This window comes from Heloderma suspectum, chromosome 3 (assembly GCF_057233095.1).
Source record: "Heloderma suspectum isolate Gila_16-S chromosome 3, 16-S_ref, whole genome shotgun sequence".
Lineage (NCBI taxonomy): Eukaryota > Metazoa > Chordata > Lepidosauria > Squamata > Helodermatidae > Heloderma > Heloderma suspectum.
Genome location: NC_139460.1, coordinates 267,055,696 through 267,076,488, shown reverse-complemented (window position 1 = coordinate 267,076,488; position 20,793 = coordinate 267,055,696). Strand labels below are relative to the sequence as shown.

The window sequence follows — 20,793 nt, the reverse complement described above, 5'->3', positions numbered from 1 at the left end:
AAACAAGTAAGAGGTTTTGCGCCCAAACAATTCAAGACCAGCCTATAGGCCCTAACAGCTATTTCCATAATAAAAAGCTAACAAAGTTTTACTACTGACAACTTCTATCTCACCACATCATTGAGCCACTGCTGGTTTCTTAGAGTGTGAATGTCTCCACGTGTAATGTTCAGCTTGAAGGCCTTAGTCAAAATTTCATCATCTTGGCCACAGCTCAGCACATTTGCTATCTCTCTCTCCATGTCCTAGATGGAGAAAGTTTCATACTATGAGTTTCATAAGCAGTGAGTACTAGACGGAACTGAACTTCCATATGTTCAGGGGGGATGTGTGTGTGCAAAGTCACAACATCTCTACGTTGTTCAAAATATTCAGATTATAAGACAAACCTAAACCTCTTGCATGTGATATGCTGCATACTGAATGTGGCAGTTTGGTTACAATTTAACCTGAAAAGCCGATTTTAAAAAATAAGGTATTCCCCATTAATAAAGTACTGAGGACATAAGGCACTGGTGGCATTCTTTTTGACCAAACAGTACATCAGTTTTGGAGCCTATCCCAAGCAACCCTACCACAAAAACAGTACCTCTGTAAGGTCAGGAAAACACTCTGAAGCCTTGTCCAAGCTCAGACATTTCTGTTCTTCTCTCTCAGCTAGAGAGCACCTTCTGAATGAAGACCCTTCCTGACTCAGGCTTAACCTAAGTGACACTTCCTCCGATAGGTCATTTGCCAAGCACTGTTTTACACTCTGTTAAAAGAAAATGTACCATTATGAAATAAAAGTCTGTGAAAATCTTGTTCATAGGAAAGGAACATTCAAGATACTCCAGAGTTGGGGGATCCCAGTACCATCATTATGATTCCTTCTAATACCAAACTAGGTGATTCTTTGCCTAACAATCTGGCAGCAAAACAGGGTCACCCACAGTCCAGGTGGTAGCTTCTGAATACTCAGTGTAACTCATGATATGTAGAAATATTAGCTTGTAAACAAAGAAAAAAATGGGGGGGAGAAAACAGACCTGGTTCTTATAGTATTTTGAAGCAGGGCATAGGTTGTGGGAGGGGCATATGAGATTTTTGTTTACAAACCCTCTTTATACATTATATGAGGAGGTTTCAGGAGGGACCAAAAAAAGGTTTAGGACATTTTCTCCCTCCTTCCCGCTCTCAAAACCCCTCCTGCTGCCTGATACATAGCAATAAAATGCTCTGCTTTGGGGCCGGCAACAAGTTCCAAACTAGGGCCCTTTAGCACTATATAGCACAGGAGGGGATGATTTCAGGAAGGTGGAACATAGGAAGCTGCTTTATACCAGGTCAGACTATTTGAGCAATGACAATCTGGGGTTTCCCACATCACTTTCTACTTGAAATCCTTTACACTGGAGAATGCCATGGATTGAACTTGGTACCTTCTGCATACAAAGCATATGCTCTACCATTGAGTTAGAGTCTTTCCCTGTTTACTGTCCTTTATCCTCCAAGCCTCCCCCCACCCCGCACAAGCTCTGAATAGTTCTATAGGGCTTCTGTTCCAAATTGGCTGGAACATTCCTGGTTGGGTCAGGAGATTTAGTGCAATATTTTGATGTGTGGCCCCACTTGTCTATTTCTATTTTGGAAGTAAGCAAGGCATCAGCTTCTACTTAAAGCAGCTTTAAAAATTATTTCGGCTGGTCACTCTTTCTGTAGGGCGAAATCAGTGACTGAAGCCACTGGGAAGCTTACAAGGCTGGCAAAACAGAGTGTGACAAGACCAGTATGGACACAATACCCATCTAGTTTGCTGTTAGTTGCCATTCTCAGATGGAACCAATTTTTGTAAAGTGACTGATTGGTACTTGCTTTTTTGAGATAGTACTATCCAAGCTAGGTTAATTACTTTTCTTAAATACAAAAACAGTATGATAGGGAGGAGGAATGGAATAATGGCCTCAGGTTGGTGGGATCAATGAAATTCTCTCCCTGTCACTCCCACCCAGATACCCTCAAACCTTCAGAACAAGGCAATATAATGGTTGCACTGGAAGTACAATCCTGCGATGCACAGAATGACTGCTGCTATGCAAAACAGTATTCCTGAAGGCCAAGCTTAATTCCATTTAAGTTGTCTCTCTTCATTACAGCATGATTTCAGTTCCACACCCACGAAACTGGGCTTAGCACCCTAGCACATCTAGTAAAACAGTCGAGTAACAACTGCCAGATCCTTTCCCAAGGAAGGTAATCTGCAATGCCCAGTGTGCATTCATTGGATTGTACTTCTGGGTGTGAAGCAGCTGTTTTGAGACAGGGATACCCTACAGCCCAGCAGTAAGCACCTACAAATAGTCACAGGCAGGACAAACATTAGCACATGGGCAGCACCAGGGCAAGCTCCACGGCTGACTCCTGCCCTGGGTCACCCTTGATTCTGCCCCCACAGCCAAGCAATCTGATCAGCCCTGGTGGCTGGATCTGGTAGGCACCATTTTAATTCTCAGAATGCCCTTGCCACAGGATCACTGTGGAGTATTGTGGGAAAGTCACCACCAGATAAGCTCATCAGGGCCCACCATATGGCACTTTGCCAAACCTGGAGCTAGCCCTGGTTGGAGGGTGAGGATGAGGACATCAAAGACAAGCCACTAGCACTACAACCAGCCACTGATAGTGCCCGCCTCTTGACTGTAATTTAACAATACATGAGTAGCAATAAAGCTAGCAAAACAAGCTGTAACAAGAGCACCACAAAATTCATGAAACAAAATAGCCCAAAGTGAGATTTCTGACTTGCAAGCATCCCCCCTCCTCTCTCCATGGTCCCCACTCTGATGTACCCCTAGCATTTTATACAGTCTTTCTGTGATGCATTTTATTGTTGTAAGGTGCTTTAGGAGCCAGTTTTAGCTGAAAAGTGGGTCCTAAATAAAATATTAATCACAATCACATGCAAAATAGTTATTTAGGAAGGATAAAAGCTTTACTGCCAGAGCACACACTTTTCTATACAGACTCACCTCTTTTTTCTGTACTACTAGCTTTTGGGGTTCTGAAGATCTTTCTGCTACTGTCACTGACCTAAGAAAAGCAAAGATAAACATAATTCATGGTGAGAAGGGGGCGAGGATGTTGCCAAGGCAAAGCAGGGAGCACTTTTCCTTTCAGGAAGAAATCTCACTGGTATTTTATTCCTGCTAAAGTCAATCGTCTCACATTCCTATTAACAGCAGTAGCAACAATGCTTGTGGGGGAAGGGAAAAAATGAAAGCAAAGGCAAACTACCAGATAATATACAGAATACCAAGCTCAATGGCTCATTCACCCACACACAAAGTTACACTGTTAAATCCCCTAAGTATGGTAGGTATGCGCATACTTGACGGAAAGAGATCCAGAACACAAGAACTGAAGTGAAAGACTGAATGAAAAATACAGAAACACCAAAGTATTCACTAACCAACCTTTTCATCTACTACAAAACAGTAACAGCAGATACTATGATTCAGTAGCTTTAGAAGTCTAGGAAGAGGCAAGCAGTATCACTGCCCACTTCCAATCTTGGTTTACCCCCCCAGTCAGCACCCTTTTCCTCCTCTGGCCTAAAATGGCAGAGAGAGGAAAAGAAATAAAAGATATATAGAGCAATTGCTTGCAACAGCTCACATACTGTTTTGTGGCTTCTGGGTAGCAATACTGTGGTATTCCCCCTGATGGGACTTGATGCCATTAGGCACCCTTTCTGAGAAACATGTAAAAGCAAAACCTGACACACACACGGCACTAAAATTCTTGTGCTCTAGTATCAATGCTCAATCAATCTACCCAAAGGCCCCAAACTACAAGTAAGCCACACCACGCTTTTCACCTACCTGTTTACATCTCTGCCAGAGCACAGAGGACCAAAGTTTCTGACACCTTAAAAAAAGCAGGAAATTAACACAGTTAACTTACTCAATTGCCTTAACACAATAGCGAGTGACATCTTAAAAAATGTTGGCTGCCATACCAATTTTACATGTAAATTCTTTCACCGCTTAGTAATTTGTTCAGAAAACAGGGCTTCTTATTTTAAATATCCGATTACTACTGCAATCCAATAAGCCATAGGATAGGAAGCAATCTTAACTTTTAAATAGGTTATTTAAAAGCAATAAAAGGTGAGGGGGATGAGTTACACAATGGCCTGGTCACATGATCATCATGGCTTCAACAAGCCACCATGGCTTGTTTAAGCCATGGTGATCGCGCAAATCACGTCAATATGTATGGTTGGCCAGTTATATACCAAGACAACAAAAATTCCAAATGTGTACAGATTTACAAGAGGAAAGAATAAAGTATATGAACTTAAACATATGCTTTAATATTAAAGATTTCCATTACAACCAGGCTACAGAGTATATCAGTGACTGCTCTGGCTGGTTTTGTTTGTTTGTTCAAATTAGACCGTTGAATTAAATTTTCCCAGTTTCAAAATACCAGCCAGAAATTTAATGTATTTATTTATTAAATTTATTAATTGCCCATCTGGCCAGTCACCCAGCCACTCTGGGCGATGTACAACAATAAAAACAGTTTACACAATAAAATTCAACATTAAAAACATCACATTTCTAAAATTACCCTAGCCCACCCCAAATGCCTGCCTGCACAACCATGTTTTTAATGCATGGCGGAAGCTCATTAAAGAGGGGGCATGGCGGAGTTCCCTAGGGAGGGAGTTCCACAGAGTGGGCCCTCTCCCTCGTCCTCACCAGCCTAGCTGTCCTGGCTGATGGGACAGAGAGATCCATATTGTTGAGATTAAAATTTAATAGAATATTCATTTAAATGAGATCCTGTCCACCAGATAATCAAGTTCTCATTTATCAAGATCTTATTAACATTACTTTCAGATTATATTCCATGAATTTATTCAAATCTTCCTTAACCAGATCCTCAAACATATCTCATCTTACTTTTCCTATGGGAATGCGTAGTTAGCTTCAAAGGAGAAAGCTAATCAACGTCACATTTCTTGATAACATTATAAATGCAGTTAAAATATCAAAGAATGATGTGTAGTCAATTATATATGCAGAAAAGACATCTGAATAGGTACAGATGTCTTTTCTGCATATATCTGCATATGTCATTAATTGAGGTATTGAGATTATTTGGGTTGGGTGATTAATCTAGCTAGCTAGATTAGTTTAACATACTGGAGTACACCAACTAAGGCAGAGGTGGGGAACATTTGGCCCTCCAGATTATGTTGGACTACAACTCCCATCAGGCCTAGCCAGCACAGCCAATGGTGAAGGATAATGGAGGCTGCAGTCCAACATCATCTGGAGGGCCATGCATTAACCATCCCCTGAATGAATGTCTCAGTAAATGGTTATTTTTCTCAGGCTTCCAAATTATTCTGCAACATAAGGAAGGAAATACAACAGTAAGCAGGTTGAAGGGGTAGTAACTGGAGGCCAGTGTTACAAGATAACAAATGCAAGTGACACAACTTTAATTAACCATGGCAAAACCAAAATCCTCATTAAATAAATTAATTTTACTCTGGATAAATTATGGATATATATCAGGATATACTCCTAATAAATGAAGATCAAAATGGAAGAATTTAAGTAAGACAATAAAACACAGTCAACTTGACACCTCAAGTTCAAAGACCTTTAACAGTTGAACTTTGTACTTCAGCATTTAATTTGACCAGAATTAATTTATTTTGCTAACCAGGAAACCAGGTTTTCAAAATTTTCCTCAGCAAGTGTGAAATGCTGATGATTGGTATAATGCACAAATGCAAAGATTTACTACCCATTTACCTTACAATGGGTTTTCATCATATAATTCTGTGAGGCTCAGTGTACTGGCAATACAACTTTTTAATTATAGTTTAATATAGCTTCTTCCTTTTAGAATCACTTCAGATCTCCATGGTGACTATCATGCTAAAAGGAGAGATGTGCTGCTGAAAACATGTAGACATACACTTATGAGCCAAGACTGGGAAAGTTTCTTTAAACATGTGGTAAATACATGGTTCCAGTCATGAATCTCCCTTCCATGCATTATGGTGTTCATGGTGGAGATGCATGCACCAGTCCCTATTTTCCTTAAGATGTGAAAAAAGACCTTAGAGATCACTACTCATCTCACTGCTATGTAAATTTATTCAAATATGAAGCAAGCATTACTACTACTTACCATTTCTTGGTGTCTCAAATGAAGGGACATCTATTTCCAGATAGTGACCAGCCTTTAAAAATCCATGGGCATAACCTTGGACACTTGGTTCAGCACATTCAAAAGAACAAACCATGGATAAAGCTCAATTTTCAGCTATGGAAAACACAATTCCCAAGTTCCAGCTACACAGCAACATATGGCATTGAACTGATACTGTACATTTAATACTGAACGTGAAGACCTTTGATACTGGAAAAAGGAACCCATTAATACAGCTATATAAACCCAAAATGATCTGAAGGAAGGATAAACACAGACTAGCTAGACAAAGGGTTTTTAAAAAAAAAATATACCAATGTCCTAAGTGGGAAGAGGCTGGGGCAGCTACAGCTGGTGGTGGTGAGAAACTCCAGCCTGTAGTTTCCTTCTTGTAGAGGCTCAAAAGCTCTGCACAACTCTTAAGCAAAAGAAGTTGTACACTAACGAAAACATGTATTAGTTCTTTGACATTAATGACATTGACCCTGTTGACATGCATCTCTAAGCCAAAAATGCACAAGTGGCATGAACCTGGCTTTGCTCCTCCCTTTGCATGAACAAGCTGACAAGCCAGGATTCTGCGCAAACATGGCTTCTGATGAAGATGTAGAATCAGAAACTATGGCGAAGTGCTTGCAAACAAGGCAGGATTCATAAGTCAACTTAAAACCTGGTTTAAAGCTTACTTCTAATCCTGGCTTGTTTGTAAGCATTTAATTCATGCACCCAGAACTATGGTTAAGATAACATTTCTAATTCACAGTACCATCAAGCTGAATTTATCTTAGCCTGTTTTGTCCTGCTAAATGCCAGTTTATCTTTCAAAAAGAAATGCAGGAGACCTGTTCAAAAGTAAGTGCTTGGCTACTTCATTCCAGGCCTTTCTTTAAAAGTTCTTTATAGGAACTTACTTCAAGTGCTTTGCTATTGTAGGAGAGGAGTGATTTTTAGGACTTTTCTCTTTTTCTTGCTCCAGCAGCTGTTTGTACTTCTCTCGTTCCACTCTCTGAACTCCCTAGGGGGAAAGAAAAAAGAATGAAGTTGTTTATCTTCATTGAATTCCACTATTGTTAATAGTGGAATTCATACCATTCAAAATTTACTCCTGTGGTATCTCTTAGTAATATGCAAGTTTCTGAGCAGCCTTAGAAACACCCTCTAAGACAGGGGAGTGCTACTGTTTCCAATCTACAGATAAGAAATTGAATTGTAGAGGGCTTCGGACTGCAATCTTATTCACGTTTATGTGGGGGTAAATTCCACTAAAAACTAGTATGTTGTACTTCTGAGTAAACACACATAGATCAGTCTGCAACTGATTTGTCCCAGTTCATGTATTACCATCCTATAACAGGGAAAGGGACCATTGGATACTGGAGCTAGCCCGCAAATTATGATCTCTCAACTGGCCCAAACTGAGGTTTCTAGTTGTTTTAGATAACATAATAGAAATCAGTAGCCAAAACACAATGGAAGATGTGAAAATACAGTAGACAAGGTGAGAAAGAACATAGTAGAAAAGGAGTATGATGAAGGAGTAGAAATGGACAGTTAATGTATCACAGAGAGAGAGAGAGTGAGTGTGTGTGTGTGTGTGTGTGTGTGTGTGTATGTATGTATGTATTAGGGGTTGGCAGAAGGTAGATGATCGTGCATTATCCAATTACTGATAAGCCTCTGAACCTGTCTAGAGTAGCTGCATTGCCAGGGGCAGGGCTGGGGCTGGACAGGCCATAGAAAACATTGTATCCTGGCGGTCTTCTCCCCTTCCTACCCACAGGATTTCTTCTCCCCTTCCCACCCTCCAAAGTCCTCCAAGGCCACTTTTGTGACCTCAGGAAGCAACTGTCATAGTTCTTCCTGCAGTGGTTGCAAGGAGGCAAGACCTCAAAGGGAGGACTCCGAAGTGTGGGGGAAGGTCCCAGGGACTACAGGACTGCTCTCGAAATACCTTTAAAATGGGAAGAAATTTCAGCTTACTGTGGCTTGGACATGTAGTGAGAATCTAATTGGGAGGGCTGAGGCAGGGTAAGGGAAAGCATAAGAGCAAAAATATTTGTTTGTGCATCATCACCACTGAAATGCTACAGGAAATAAGACCTCAAAGAAACCATAAAATGGAGAAAAGTACCAAAACTGAGAAAGGAAATCAGCAATACTACACACTTGGTTTGGAGGAACCCCACCAAAACAAGAAGAAAAATATACTACTGAAGGATCATCACCTAGAAACAGGAAGACTGCTACTTCACTGCAGCGAATGGCTAACTGCAAGGCTAGTACATACACACAGTAATGCTCCACAGTGCTATAAGACAAGGCATGCCTACTGTCTGTGGCTGGGAAATGCTGCCAGTTGTTTACGGAACTGTTACCTCTAGTTAACCAAGAACTCAATTTGAATCAAAATTATAATATGGAACACATACCAAGGATCCTCTCCCAGTTTTAATGCTGAGTGTGTTACATAATCCATAGAGGCTGTAATCCTAAATAAGATTAGTCACTCCTGACAGAGTTTTCTTGAAACAAATTAACTAGCATCATTCAATCGAGCATACTATTTAAATATTCTGTAGTCATTTTCTACTACAGGGCAACTCATAAAGGTACCATAGAAAACAAGCATTACATGTAAGTGGACTTGCCTCTTCCACTGTATAGTGAGGCTTCTTTAGATACCTTCCTGGATCTAGAGTGGAACTGTCAAACAAATGCCTTTGAGTAGCAAGCCGCCGTGGTTGCATATCTTCTTGAAGGGAATTATGACTTTTCTTGCTATTCTTTCTGGGAGTACAGTCATGCCTGGTAGGAGGAAAGAAAGTGTTACATAATTTAAGCATACCACTAAAACCTGAAAGCCCTTGATTTGGCAGCCTCAGACTACCCTGGAAAGTGCACACATGTGAGGATTGTTAAGCAGACATTGTAATCTTCTTTAATCACTTTAGGCACAATAATCCATACAAGCAATACAAAATTCATAAGGGACAACATCAGAGACCATTATTCACTACATACCACTTCCAACTTCCCTCAGATCTCACATACTTCCATTCTTTTGATTCTTCAAAATTTGGATAATGCTAAGCCTAAAGTTTTTTTAAGTTCATGCTGACCCCTGTAAAAATTACAGGCAAGTTCCTTGCATTTACTCATTTAATCTGGCTGCCTAGAAAAGAACTCCTTGCAAGGCAGGACTTTTGTTATATGTATCACACATCAAGTAATGTCTAGAGTAGCTTATTTGTAAAATATAAGCTACTTATATTTCACAAATAAGTATAATATAAATATATTGAGGGCCAGTGTGGTGTAGTGGTTAGAGTGTTGAACTGGGAGCCGGGAGATCCGGATTCTAGTCCCCACTTGGCCATGGAAACTCATTGGGTGACTTTGGGCCAGTCACAGACTCTCAGCCCAACCTACCTCACAGAGTTGTTGTTGTGAGGATAAAATGGAGAGGATTATGTATGCCGCCTTGGGTTTCTTAAAGAGGAAAAATGGTGGGATATAAATGTAATAAATAAATAAATAAATAAGCAAGCATTAATTTCTTCTCCTTGGGTCCTGAAACCTCACTTTGATTCTTACAACACCCCTGGGATCTATAACTCATAATGGATCCCATCCTCAGTCCTCACAATTCTCCTCTACAAACTTAAGAATTAAATACTGAGCAGAGCTATGGGAGCTACACAGTATATGGGCTCTTTTTCTCTCTCCTGACTATTTTAAAGAAAATCAACAGCCCTCTGACACTACAAGAGAAGACTGCAGTGGACACAGAAATGCAGCATGAAGTATATGACCGCTGTCCACATAACCCATAAATAACTATTTACATGGCGATTTTAAGGTTTGTTTTTTTCTAAGCTGCAGTAGAGAATGAAAAAAAAATCATGCAACACATCTCTGTAACACTACAATCCCAAATAGTACATAATAATTAGTTCATATAAAAGTAGATTGAAAAAAAGCTACAAAGGGAGTGGTTGTGGTATGTCCTAGGAAGGTTTTAATGACAGTCATTTGGGATTTCTAATTTTAAGGTAGCAAACGAAAGTATAAGCAGAAGATTTTACCTCACACAAGTCATAACTCTGTGACAGCCAGATACCACTTCTACATCTGGATGCAAGCTGGTACCACAACTAGTTTTCTTGTCTATGGAAAGACAGTAGGATCAATCACAAATAATTCTGTAGATAATAGTTTTGCTAATCCCAGAGGATTATCAGACTTCATTCCGTGGATAAAGGCGAACATTACACTCCTCTAAGCTTGCTCCTAGAAGCATTTATTCACTCAAGTAGATGCATTTGCAGGCCAATGTTCCCACCTGCTAATCTGGGCAAGCATACTGGAGGAGCTTCTAAGCAAGCCTAGTCATAAGGAGGAGGACTCCAGCATGCCATAAGCCCTCATCTTCGCAAGCAGATGTAACTGGCAACGAATGGCTGAAGTCTGCTATATGAAGCAAGAGGCTTGAGTTGTCCCTGACAGCAACTGGCTTGCAAGGAAAGCTGCAGCATTCTGTAGCCTTTTTACATCAGCAGATCTACTTACAGGTAGCCACACATGTACAAAAAACAGAAACATACTGGGGCATGGAAGAGCAACCTGGGAAAGCTAGGCCCACAGTGTTAAGGCATGCATTAGAAGGGCGGGGTATTTATATTTTCATATAAATATTTAAAAACTAGTGCAGACTCAATCTAAAACTAGTGAGTTGAATCCAAAGGAAGTTAGTCACACTTTATTTCCATTGAAATCAACGGAACAAGTTAGTCATGACTAATTTAAGTCCCACTGGTTTCATTGGGACCAAGGCATGACTAACTTCCTCTGAATCTGACCCAGTATTTTTGTTGTTCATTTTATGTTGTATAAAATGGCTCGAGTACTCCATAAGAAATGAAAAATATGAACACTACAGATGAAGTTATAACCACTATTTGAGAGGAACAAAAAAGAGAGGAAGATCAAATATTTTTACTCTGTTGTGTCAATACAGCTAAGCGAAATGAGATAGTTTGGTAGAAGCACTAGATTTGGAATAGAGTTATAGTATGCATCACTTACCCAAATCAAATCTCTGCATCCCAGAGGTAGGTTCCATCTGCTTGTCAGCCAAAGTACCAGAAGCATTTGAAAAAATATTGAAGAAAGCATTTTTGTTTGCATAAGTTTTATTCCAGTCATGTTAAATGTACAAAACATACTGTTCCTCTAATTCTCCTGTTGCAATATTCTGAATTAGAACAAACAGGCTACATAAATTACTGCCTTCTACTCACTCAATTCTACGCCATTCTCTGTCAAATCCATTCTGCCATTTTATGTCACCCATGACCAGGGCACAACATTTCGGCCTGCCTGTACAAATCATTACACAAATGTGATTTTGGATACATAGCCATCAGGCTCAGGTGAGTAAGGCTGCACCTTTTCTATTTATTGAGTTGGTATGATTATAGAGAGATTATTTTATTAAACTTGCAATAAGTTGCTTAAGCCTATGTGTTTTACTGATAGGATGGATTAGTTTTATTGACTTTCACAACCAGCTATATCAAAATACTGATCTCGGAGTAGATGTACCATTTTTTTAAAGCACAGTAACAGGTGTTTACTGCAAAATAATTCCAATATTTGGAGTTTATTAGCAACATTTATATTCACTCACACCAGAACTTTTCAAGAACTCAAGGAGTGCAAAATTTGGGAGGTTTTGTCATTTTGTGTCTTAAGACGTTTTAATTGGACTATAAAGATCGGATTTCCAGAGACCCCTGTCATCTGGGCCTGATGAAACTTCCTAGAGAAGGGAACACTTTCACTCAAAGTAAGAACTAGTGTAACATCATCACAGGCACAACCTGTGTCCCTACAAGTGCAAGGATGTGCATGTATATGTAATCTCATTAACAGTGCCATTAATAAAGCGCTATCCTCCACAGGCCCCTCTAGTTGACCGCTCTCCAGAAAGATAACAGAGCTGCTTTACTTCAGGACACACACCAGCCCATCCCTCAGTTGCCACTTAAAAGATCCAAGATAGCACTGCACCACATATGGGAGTAGGAAATTTCCTCCTCTGCTTAACACTGAACAACTAATGCTTCTTTTCTCCCTGTCCAGTACTGCCTGGTCACTTCTCATGGCCTTCCATTTACCTATACTCCCTCTTAAGGACCTGCAGAAAGAGCTTTCGCTTAGCCTGGGTCTACTTCTTCTTTAGGGGACTGTGGGGTGCAGTGGAGAATGAGAGAGAGTGAGAAAAGAGAGGAGAGGACAACTGTGCAGGGAAAGGGACCTGTGAAGCAAGGCACAAGAGGAAAGCCTACCCTTAAGAATCCTTTCCACTCAAGTGTATTTAATGGTGTTGCCATTCGAGAGAAAACAAGACAGCAGTCCTACAGATATAATGTGGTTTGAATGTGCACATCAAGTTTCTAAATCTCTTCTCAAAATGCAAACAAACCTTATCTGTAACTTCTGCATGCTGATTTCCAGCCTGAAGATATCTGGCACTCAACTGGGATGGTAGTTTAATTAGACTGGCAATCCCCTGAGTCAATGTACCAAAAATACCTAGAAAAAGGTAAACATATTAAGATAACATTCCATTTAGCTGGGAAATTTGGCATTCAGACAAAGGGATGACCAACATCCTGAATCTGATGCAGGACAAAACAGCATCATAGTCATAAGGAAAATATACCTTCTTGTGGTGGCTCCCTTCTGGGCCAAGGTCATTTTGCATATCAGTTTTGTTCTAGAAACAGCCCAGAACTTTACTGACATTCAAGTAATTTTGAATTACACCCCTGTGTTATGGGACCTGTCTAATGGACAATGTAAATGGACCCTGAAAACTCTTAGGGTAGTGAAAAGAGCCCCAATGCTGGAAGGACAGATCTCCTTTGACAAGAGTGCAGTAAACAGAGGACCGTAATGCTTCCTCTACACTTGACCATGCAACATACTACAGACAAGAGCTCTGTTACCTATGTATCTGGACTGCACATACTGACATGTATCCTTACAGAGCTTGCCTCTTCCAGAATTGGGTTTAATCCATTTTGTTTGTCTGTTTAATATATACAGTATTACTGTAACAGCATTATTGTTTGTTACTTAGTAATTGTTACACTCTGTATTTTAATCCCCTTCCTTTCCCAGTTTGTATTGGCTGTTATGAGAAAAAAAAACCCTAAAAATTCAATTAAAGTATAAATGTATGTATAAATAAATGAAAAAGACAGCAAAGCACCCTTCACATGTACTAACACTAAAAGATGACAGATCGTAGGCCCAACAGGCACCAGAGAACACTGTCAAATAATACAATATCTATATTTATGGAAACAAGTTATCTTGCACTCCTTTTGCTCTAAACCTCACATGAATTGGAGAGGAAGTAGCACAAGTAAGAAGGTGCTTGTAAGTGTATATTGCAAGAACCAAGTCTTGAAGGTCTAGAGCACTTTTTATTTTTTATAAGCAGAGGCATTCAGAATCAAAGCTTCCAAGGCTACTCTGGCTCAGTGATTCAAGAGTAGTATTGATTTGGCTTACCAAGCATCAGGCCAGGGAGTTCCTAGGCGGATTACTAGCTGTTCGATAGAGCTTCTAGCGCCACAGCAACTTTCTGAGATCGTTCTCCCATAGAAGGTATTTATAGAACAGCAAACCGGGTAAATTCTCATAAATTTATTACAAAATTGAATCTTGGACAAAGTGGCTTAGTGCCACAGTTCTTCAGAAGGTTTTGGATCAGAAGAATCTTGCATGTTTCAGAACTGGGTTGGCTTTCCCTAGGGCTACAGCTTTGTTAAGTCCCTTTCCTAGGATGTCCCCCTGCTCCCTTTCTCTGGATAGGAGATTCTGCCTTACCTCGTAAACCTCCTTTCTGGGTATGAACAGAGGGGCATTCCAACCCAACCCTTCCAATTCGAGGTTTTCTGGATAGGTACCTTACTCTTTTGCACTGTTCTATATTGTTCTGTCTGTTATCTAATTAAAGCTACTGTTTACATCCTCGCTGTTCTAGGATAGTGATAGTGTTCCAAGGATAATGAGCCCCCTCCAGAGGTATGATAGGAATCTCCCTGCTTTAAGTTTACAGACAATATTTGAATAAATTTGCCTCATGTTCTGGTCAAAGTGAATTTACAGGGACTGGCCTCCCATGTTTGCATAATTGCGGGAGGGGGGGTGTTACTTGCAATAAACAGAGGCCCTCCATTATTGGTAGGCTTTAGATGCTAATGAATAAGTTATGGCCACCCACCATAGAGAAAGATGTGAAATCTCTGTGGGACGGCAGAGGAAGAGATGCATTTGAAGATCTATGTAGTGACACTGCAATGATAACAGACAGCTCTAAAAAACAAAGCTGTCTTTCAAGACATACAGCCAACTATTCCCAAGCCAAAACACTTAAAATACATGAGAAGTGATTCAGCAGGCATTACCAAGTTTTTGCCTTTTTGCTTGCTCCTGATCAGGGTCTTCTACATGTGATTGAGTACTGTGAAGACAAAAGGTTAAATCTGTTTAAGAAACAATTTGACATAATAAAAGGAGGGCATCCGCTCTTCCCAGACTTGAAGTACCTGTTTACAAGAGCACCATCTTCTTAGCTTCTGCCAAGATAACTTTATTGTTGATCAAATAGTTGGTGCATATATCTACAAACTAGGAAGTTTTCCCTATGATAGCACTATACATAAATAAATGGGATACTGCATGATCTGTGACATTCCCATATCAATTCATTAGTATACTGTGGCAAAACAACTAAACATATGTTGAAGTCAAGCAGTAGCAAATAATCACAGCTACATTTCTAACAGCAATCATGGCATAATGGAGTCTACCTAGAATCCATGTCTGCCTTTCCCCACCCCTATTAAAATAGTTAGATGTCAAGTACTATTAGCAAGGATATATATGCAGCATGAATTATTTCTAAGTACACTTAATTAAAAGATGCAGATGTTTCAGAGAGATGTTAGGGTCCCCTAAATTTTCAAGGAGTGGCAGCTATTCATCTAGTCTGCCAACTAGCAGGAAAAACTTTTAGATAGAAATAACTGAAACACTATTTAGCCTTAGGGGTGAGATTACTGTCACTGTGCAAAAATCTCTCCCAACATAAAGCCATACCAGACAATAGTTAGACCTCATTGCCACCATTTTGTCTTTACTGCTGGGTGGCAGAGGAGAGCAGAACCATACTGGACCTTGAGTTCCAATACTGGTCCCCCACCCCCTTGCAACTGCTGTGGAAAAAACCACACCAGCTGTTTCCCAAAGTCACAAAAGCAGCCTCAAAAGGAGGGAAAAGGGGGTATTCCAGTGGGCAGGGAGGAGAGAGGCCAGTATATGAGAAATCCTATGGCCTCTCCAGCCCTGGCCCAACCCACACAGTGCACCCTCTCAGGATAGGCTTAAAGGCTCATCTTGAGAAAAAAAAATGTTAAAAGGAAGACAGAGAGGCAAAAATTGCCTCTGTCACTCCGCCCACCCTACTGGCAGCAGCCCAGCAGGGCACTGGATATTTAAGTTCTAAGAGTCTCTTGAATTATCTTGTTTGAGCAGCTCAGTTATATTTTCTCAACTAGATACTGTAGTATTTTAAAGTTTATATTAGTTTGTTATTTTATGGCTCCCTATTGATTATTACACAACTTAAGTTTTTTTTATATAAAAGCAGGGTGCAAGTTTAATAAATAAATAAACCTTCCTGATACGTACGTAGGACTGGGCCCTGTCCTTTTCATACCCACTTCTCCAATCTGTATGGAGGCCAGTTGGCTTGGGGCATATAACAAAGCTGGAAAAAAAGTCACATTTTCATTTGTTAATTGCAGAGAGTTAGATGCTATATGCCTGCAGAAGTTATCCATGACTGCATTACATCCAAAGAGGGGCAATTTTTTTTGCCTTACCTGGTGAACGTACTGTCTGGGTATGAGTGATGGGCCTTTCTAAACCACTTTCCAATTTGGGGTTACTGCATAGGTACATACCCAGATGTTCTCAAATAATGCCCTATGGTCCTAGGTTTTTTTCTATGTCTGCACACTATAATACAGGGATAGGCAACCTTTTTGGGCCATGGGCAAATTTGATAATTTGAGAAACTGTCCTAGGCACCACCACAAAATAGCTCCCATAGGAGGCATGGCAAAGGACAAGTAATCTTCCTAAAAGAATGAGTAACAAGGCAGAGGTGAGGTCTGACCTCCAACACACTAAACAACTCATTTGAACCCGCAGTTGTCAGCACCAATGGAAGCCTATTTCATAGCAATCCCAGAAGCCAGTAAGAAAATCTGTTAACCCTTTTTTAAAGGAAGTGAGAGTGGGGCACCTTGGCGGGCACCATGTTGTCTACCCCTGGTATAGTTGTACCACCTTGAGCGCTTCATGATGTTGCTTAACTAAGCAACTCTGGATTTTTAAAGAGAAAAATGCACCATCAACAGAAATTTTAGGTTTCATTTTAAAAATTCATATATTTTAATGTCTTGTTTTCAGAAAAAATAATTAAACAAAGACAAAAAGGAAATACATAATTCAGACTTGTTTCCTTCACCCTGCCCCCAGGAACACTGTTGCAATGTGCTCTTCCCTAGAGTGTCAGAGAGAGTCTGACTAGTAGAAAGCAAATTTCAGTGTCAAGAACAATGTAGGTATAGGCCTTGCTATTAATTCTAGATAAGCCCAGCAAAAACAGACTCTAGAATACCTTGATAAGATTTTGACTCGACTTGGTCCTCCTGAAGGAAAAGTAAAGAACATACTCCCACACTCCTGTAGTGCTCACACTTAGGTCACGATTGGCCTCCTTCATATAAGATATTGTTTTCTACTGCAATTCTATAGTCATAAAATTACAAAAGTGCTTAAGAATGAAGAAAGTTTCATATACATCTGATGAATGCACCTTTGTATGTATATACTAAGAAACTATTTTTAGAGCACTATCTCAGTTAAGGTCATTAAGGGTGCAATCCTATGCATGTTTAGATAGAGAAAAGGCCTACAACTCCCAGCATTCCCCAGCTGGCTGGGGAATGCTGGGAGTTGTAGGCCTTTTCTCTATCTAAACATGCATAGGATTGCATCCTAAGGGTAAATTTGTTTTGTCATTAAGCATAACCTAAACCTAGCCCTGAATAGTAATTAGCTGCTGTGCTTCCAAAATAAGGACTGTTGTCACAGTTGCACCCTAGTGAAGAGCATGATAAGTTTATAACATTGCCCTTACTCTGCTACAGTGTACTGCAAGCCAGGCTGCATTACACAAGGCAACCCAAGTCTTTCCTATCTTCTCGCTGAACTCTTTGGGACGAACTGTGTAACCATTGTACAGATTCTTGGTTTTTCCAGATGTAGTATTCAATAAAACTGGGATTTGGCTGAATCACATGTACAGGAGATGGAAGTGTCATTAAAGGTAACTATGGGAACCAACACTAACCAAAGATATCTTTATTCACAGCTTTTGGGGGAGGGGTGCAGGGGGGTGCAGGGAGGAAGAAGATCATACACTTTTATCTCATGTAAATGAATGCCTTATTACACCAGTGGTTCCAATTCAAGCATTCCAACACACGATGTAGTGTGGCAGCTGCAAAGCCAGATGTCACTTCCTGTGTACTGATCAGGTTTTGACACAAATCCAAAAGAGTCTTCTTTATTGCACATCTCTCTAAAATGTGAAGGCCTGGAAAAATACAGATTTTTTTTCTGGGCCTTCCCATCTATATCTGCTGCTACATTACCATAAAAACACAGAGTAAGGACACCACCACATGGTGCTTCTTTCTCAATTGAATGCATTCATGCAGTACATACATTCTCAACAGTCCACACAAAGAAAGCCTTCAACCCACACTGCCCCTCTGTGCATACATACAGCTGAAATGGGCAACTACATGATCAGCACAAACTGTGTAATCCAAATAGGTAATCTAAATAGGTAATCTGAATAGCTAGCTTCCTGCTGACAGCACAGGAGTGCCCTCAGAAAAAGGTTGATGCAAGTGACATGATCAAATATGCATTACCCCACTAAGCAAGTTACTGTCATCTTACCACACACTATGCTTCCAGATGCACTGAAGAGAAATATAGACTAGATCTAAGTAAATGGGTCTCGTCTTCCCCTTTCCCCAGTTACAGTATTGATATGTCAATTTGTGCAGCTCAATCCTAGGCATATTTACTTGAACATGTCCCACAATATTCAATGGGGACTTACCCTCAAGTAAGTGTGCAAAGTTCCACTGCTTTAACATACAAATGGCTTTATTCTGTTTTTCATCACAGTAGCATGGTAGGTTACTCTCATTCCCATTTTAATTGCTTCGTTTAACAAGTGTGTAACATGCACTTGTAAATACATGTGCAAATACTTAAGAAAAAGCAATCAGCAGTAAAGGTATGAAGACTATTTTATTTCAGCAACAGGCCCAACACACTTTCTTCTTCATCAGGGAAATCCCAGCATACAGATAATGAATTACCTACTTAAGGCCACATAGATTCTACCTGACCCAAGCTGCCAATAGGCTCAATCCACACACACCGCATTTTTTCAGTTGAAGCAAGTCTCTCAAGTACAGAAGGAGAAATGACATGCTGTGCGGGAAATGAAGAGAACACCAAGGAGGTTGAACAGGAGAGGGAGATGTTGCTAGGGACTTTAAAAAGTCAGGGCACAAATGTGCATATAATAACTTGTATTATAGATGCAAATGTAGGCTGATATTCAGAGAGAAAAACAAACCATGGCTCTTTCAGTCAGGGCTTACTCTGAGCTATGGAATGACTTCCCTCTTACTCACTCTCCCTCCTCTCTCCCGCCCTGCCCTGCCCTGCCCCCCCCCTCTCTCTCTCTCACACACACACACACACACACACACACTCCTCCCCATTCCATCCAGTTACTGCATGCACTTACACAGGGTCCCTACCACCAGGCAATACAATTCACACAAGATATCCAGCAACCTCAGATATCCAGCAACCTGAACACAGTTCAGACTACAACTGCACCACAACAAGAAATCCAGAAAAGTCCCTATGTTCAGAGCAGATAACTCAAGAAAGTCAAGTTACACACTATGTGCATTATATGATCAAGGAATATAGCATGTAGAAAACTTTCCAGAAAATATCTGTTTATGTAAGAGATAGGACCATAACACTAAGGCTTGACAGATATCAACAAATTTAGGGTTTTTTAAGCCTGAGAGATTATAACAAACAGCCTTCTCCTGAAGTTCACATGGTAGGGAAAAACAGGTGAGTGCTATTATCCTTATGTCCCACCTGTAAACTTCCCAGAGACACTTTATTTTTACACTGGTATCCTGCCCATTTCTCAGGGAGTTCAGGGCAGTGTACAGGGTTTTCTGCTATGCCAGTGTGGTGTAATGGTTAGAGTGTTGGACTGGAACATGGGAGATCCTGGTTTCTAGTCCCTACTTGGCCATGAAGTTCACTGGGTGACTTTGGGCCAGTCACTGACTCTCAGCACAACCTACCTCACAGGGTTGTTGTGAGGATAAAATGGAAAGGAGGATGAACATGTACGCCACTTTGGGTTGCTTGCAAGAGGAAAAAGGCAGGGTATAAATGTAGTAGTAAATAACGATGATGCAATTTTATCTTCCTCACAAAACACGTGTTAGGTGGATTAGCCTGCAAAGGAGTGTCTAGCCCACATCACAAGTAAGCTTCATAGTTGAGCACGGATTTAAAACAAAGTCTCCCCAATCCTAGTCTAACACTCTACCCACTACACATTCGGCCGACAACTGCTGAAAATAATACGTTATACTAGATTAACAAATGAGCTGTCCATGGCCCCCTAAATGCATTAAAGGTAAATGGTGTATGTTTCAGCTCCCAAACACCAAAACGCTCTTTGACCTAACATGAGCAGTAATAAATAGCCGTTTAATCAATCAATCAATCAATCCTTTTATTGTTTCAACCAGAGGTTACAACAAGCAAAACAATAAAGATAAAACATACAAAAAAGAAATCAAACAAATCATATTAATTTTTAATTTCCGGCAAGGTCATAAAATTAGCTCTATGCGATTGGGCGGTGAGAGCAAAATTGGCCAATGCCAAGAAGACTAACTTTCTTCTGAAAGTAAACAAAAAGTGTATTCTGTCTAAATCGGACCAGCTGGACTTTTTTCAAGAAAACGATGCAAATATTTAGAACGAATTTGAGAAAAGGGCATAGAACTGGACCCGCTAGGTTCAGCTCTCTCCTCCCCATCCCCGCAGCCACCAGCAGCTCAGCGACACTGGGCTCCGGCGTGAGGCCCCCGGTCAGGCGCAAAACGTTCGGGGCATTTCTGTCTCCTCCGCCCGGGATAACGGGGCCTGTCTTAGGACAGGCGTCCTTCCGCTCTACCCGTCTGAGAACGGAGAGAGCCGTGCTCTGCTCTCCCGGCTGGAGAGAAGGCGGCAGCCAATTCCTCTCTGAAGGAACCGGGGCAGAGACGGCAGGCCCAGCCTGAGGCTCGGGGTACG

General features: G+C 40.6%; 1 protein-coding gene across 6 annotated transcripts in view; it reads right to left on the bottom strand.

Annotated features, from left to right (window-relative positions):
• The window catches only part of SENP2 (SUMO specific peptidase 2), a 47,711-nt gene that overhangs the window by 26,737 nt on the left and 181 nt on the right, over positions 1-20,793 (bottom strand). For 4 of the 6 annotated variants that reach the window (XR_014789558.1, XR_014789557.1, XM_084846874.1 and 1 more), the window contains exons 2-12: positions 14,700-14,755; positions 12,704-12,813; positions 11,302-11,338; positions 10,302-10,383; positions 8,865-9,021; positions 7,128-7,231; positions 6,196-6,278; positions 3,861-3,906; positions 3,009-3,069; positions 590-754; positions 114-245 (exon numbers count right to left, since the gene is read on the bottom strand). Coding sequence is in view for 4 of the 6 variants with exons in the window: in XM_084846874.1 (XP_084703000.1) it covers positions 114-245; positions 590-754; positions 3,009-3,069; positions 3,861-3,906; positions 6,196-6,278; positions 7,128-7,231; positions 8,865-9,021; positions 10,302-10,383; positions 11,302-11,338; positions 12,704-12,813; positions 14,700-14,755 (1,033 nt within the window). In the remaining 2 variants the exon portion in view is untranslated. Of the gene's footprint in view, positions 1-113; positions 246-589; positions 755-3,008; positions 3,070-3,860; positions 3,907-6,195; positions 6,279-7,127; positions 7,232-8,864; positions 9,022-10,301; positions 10,384-11,301; positions 11,378-12,703; positions 12,814-14,699; positions 14,756-20,793 lie in introns of all 6 variants that reach the window. The other 2 variants (XM_084846875.1, XM_084846872.1) reach the window with 2 other exon arrangements.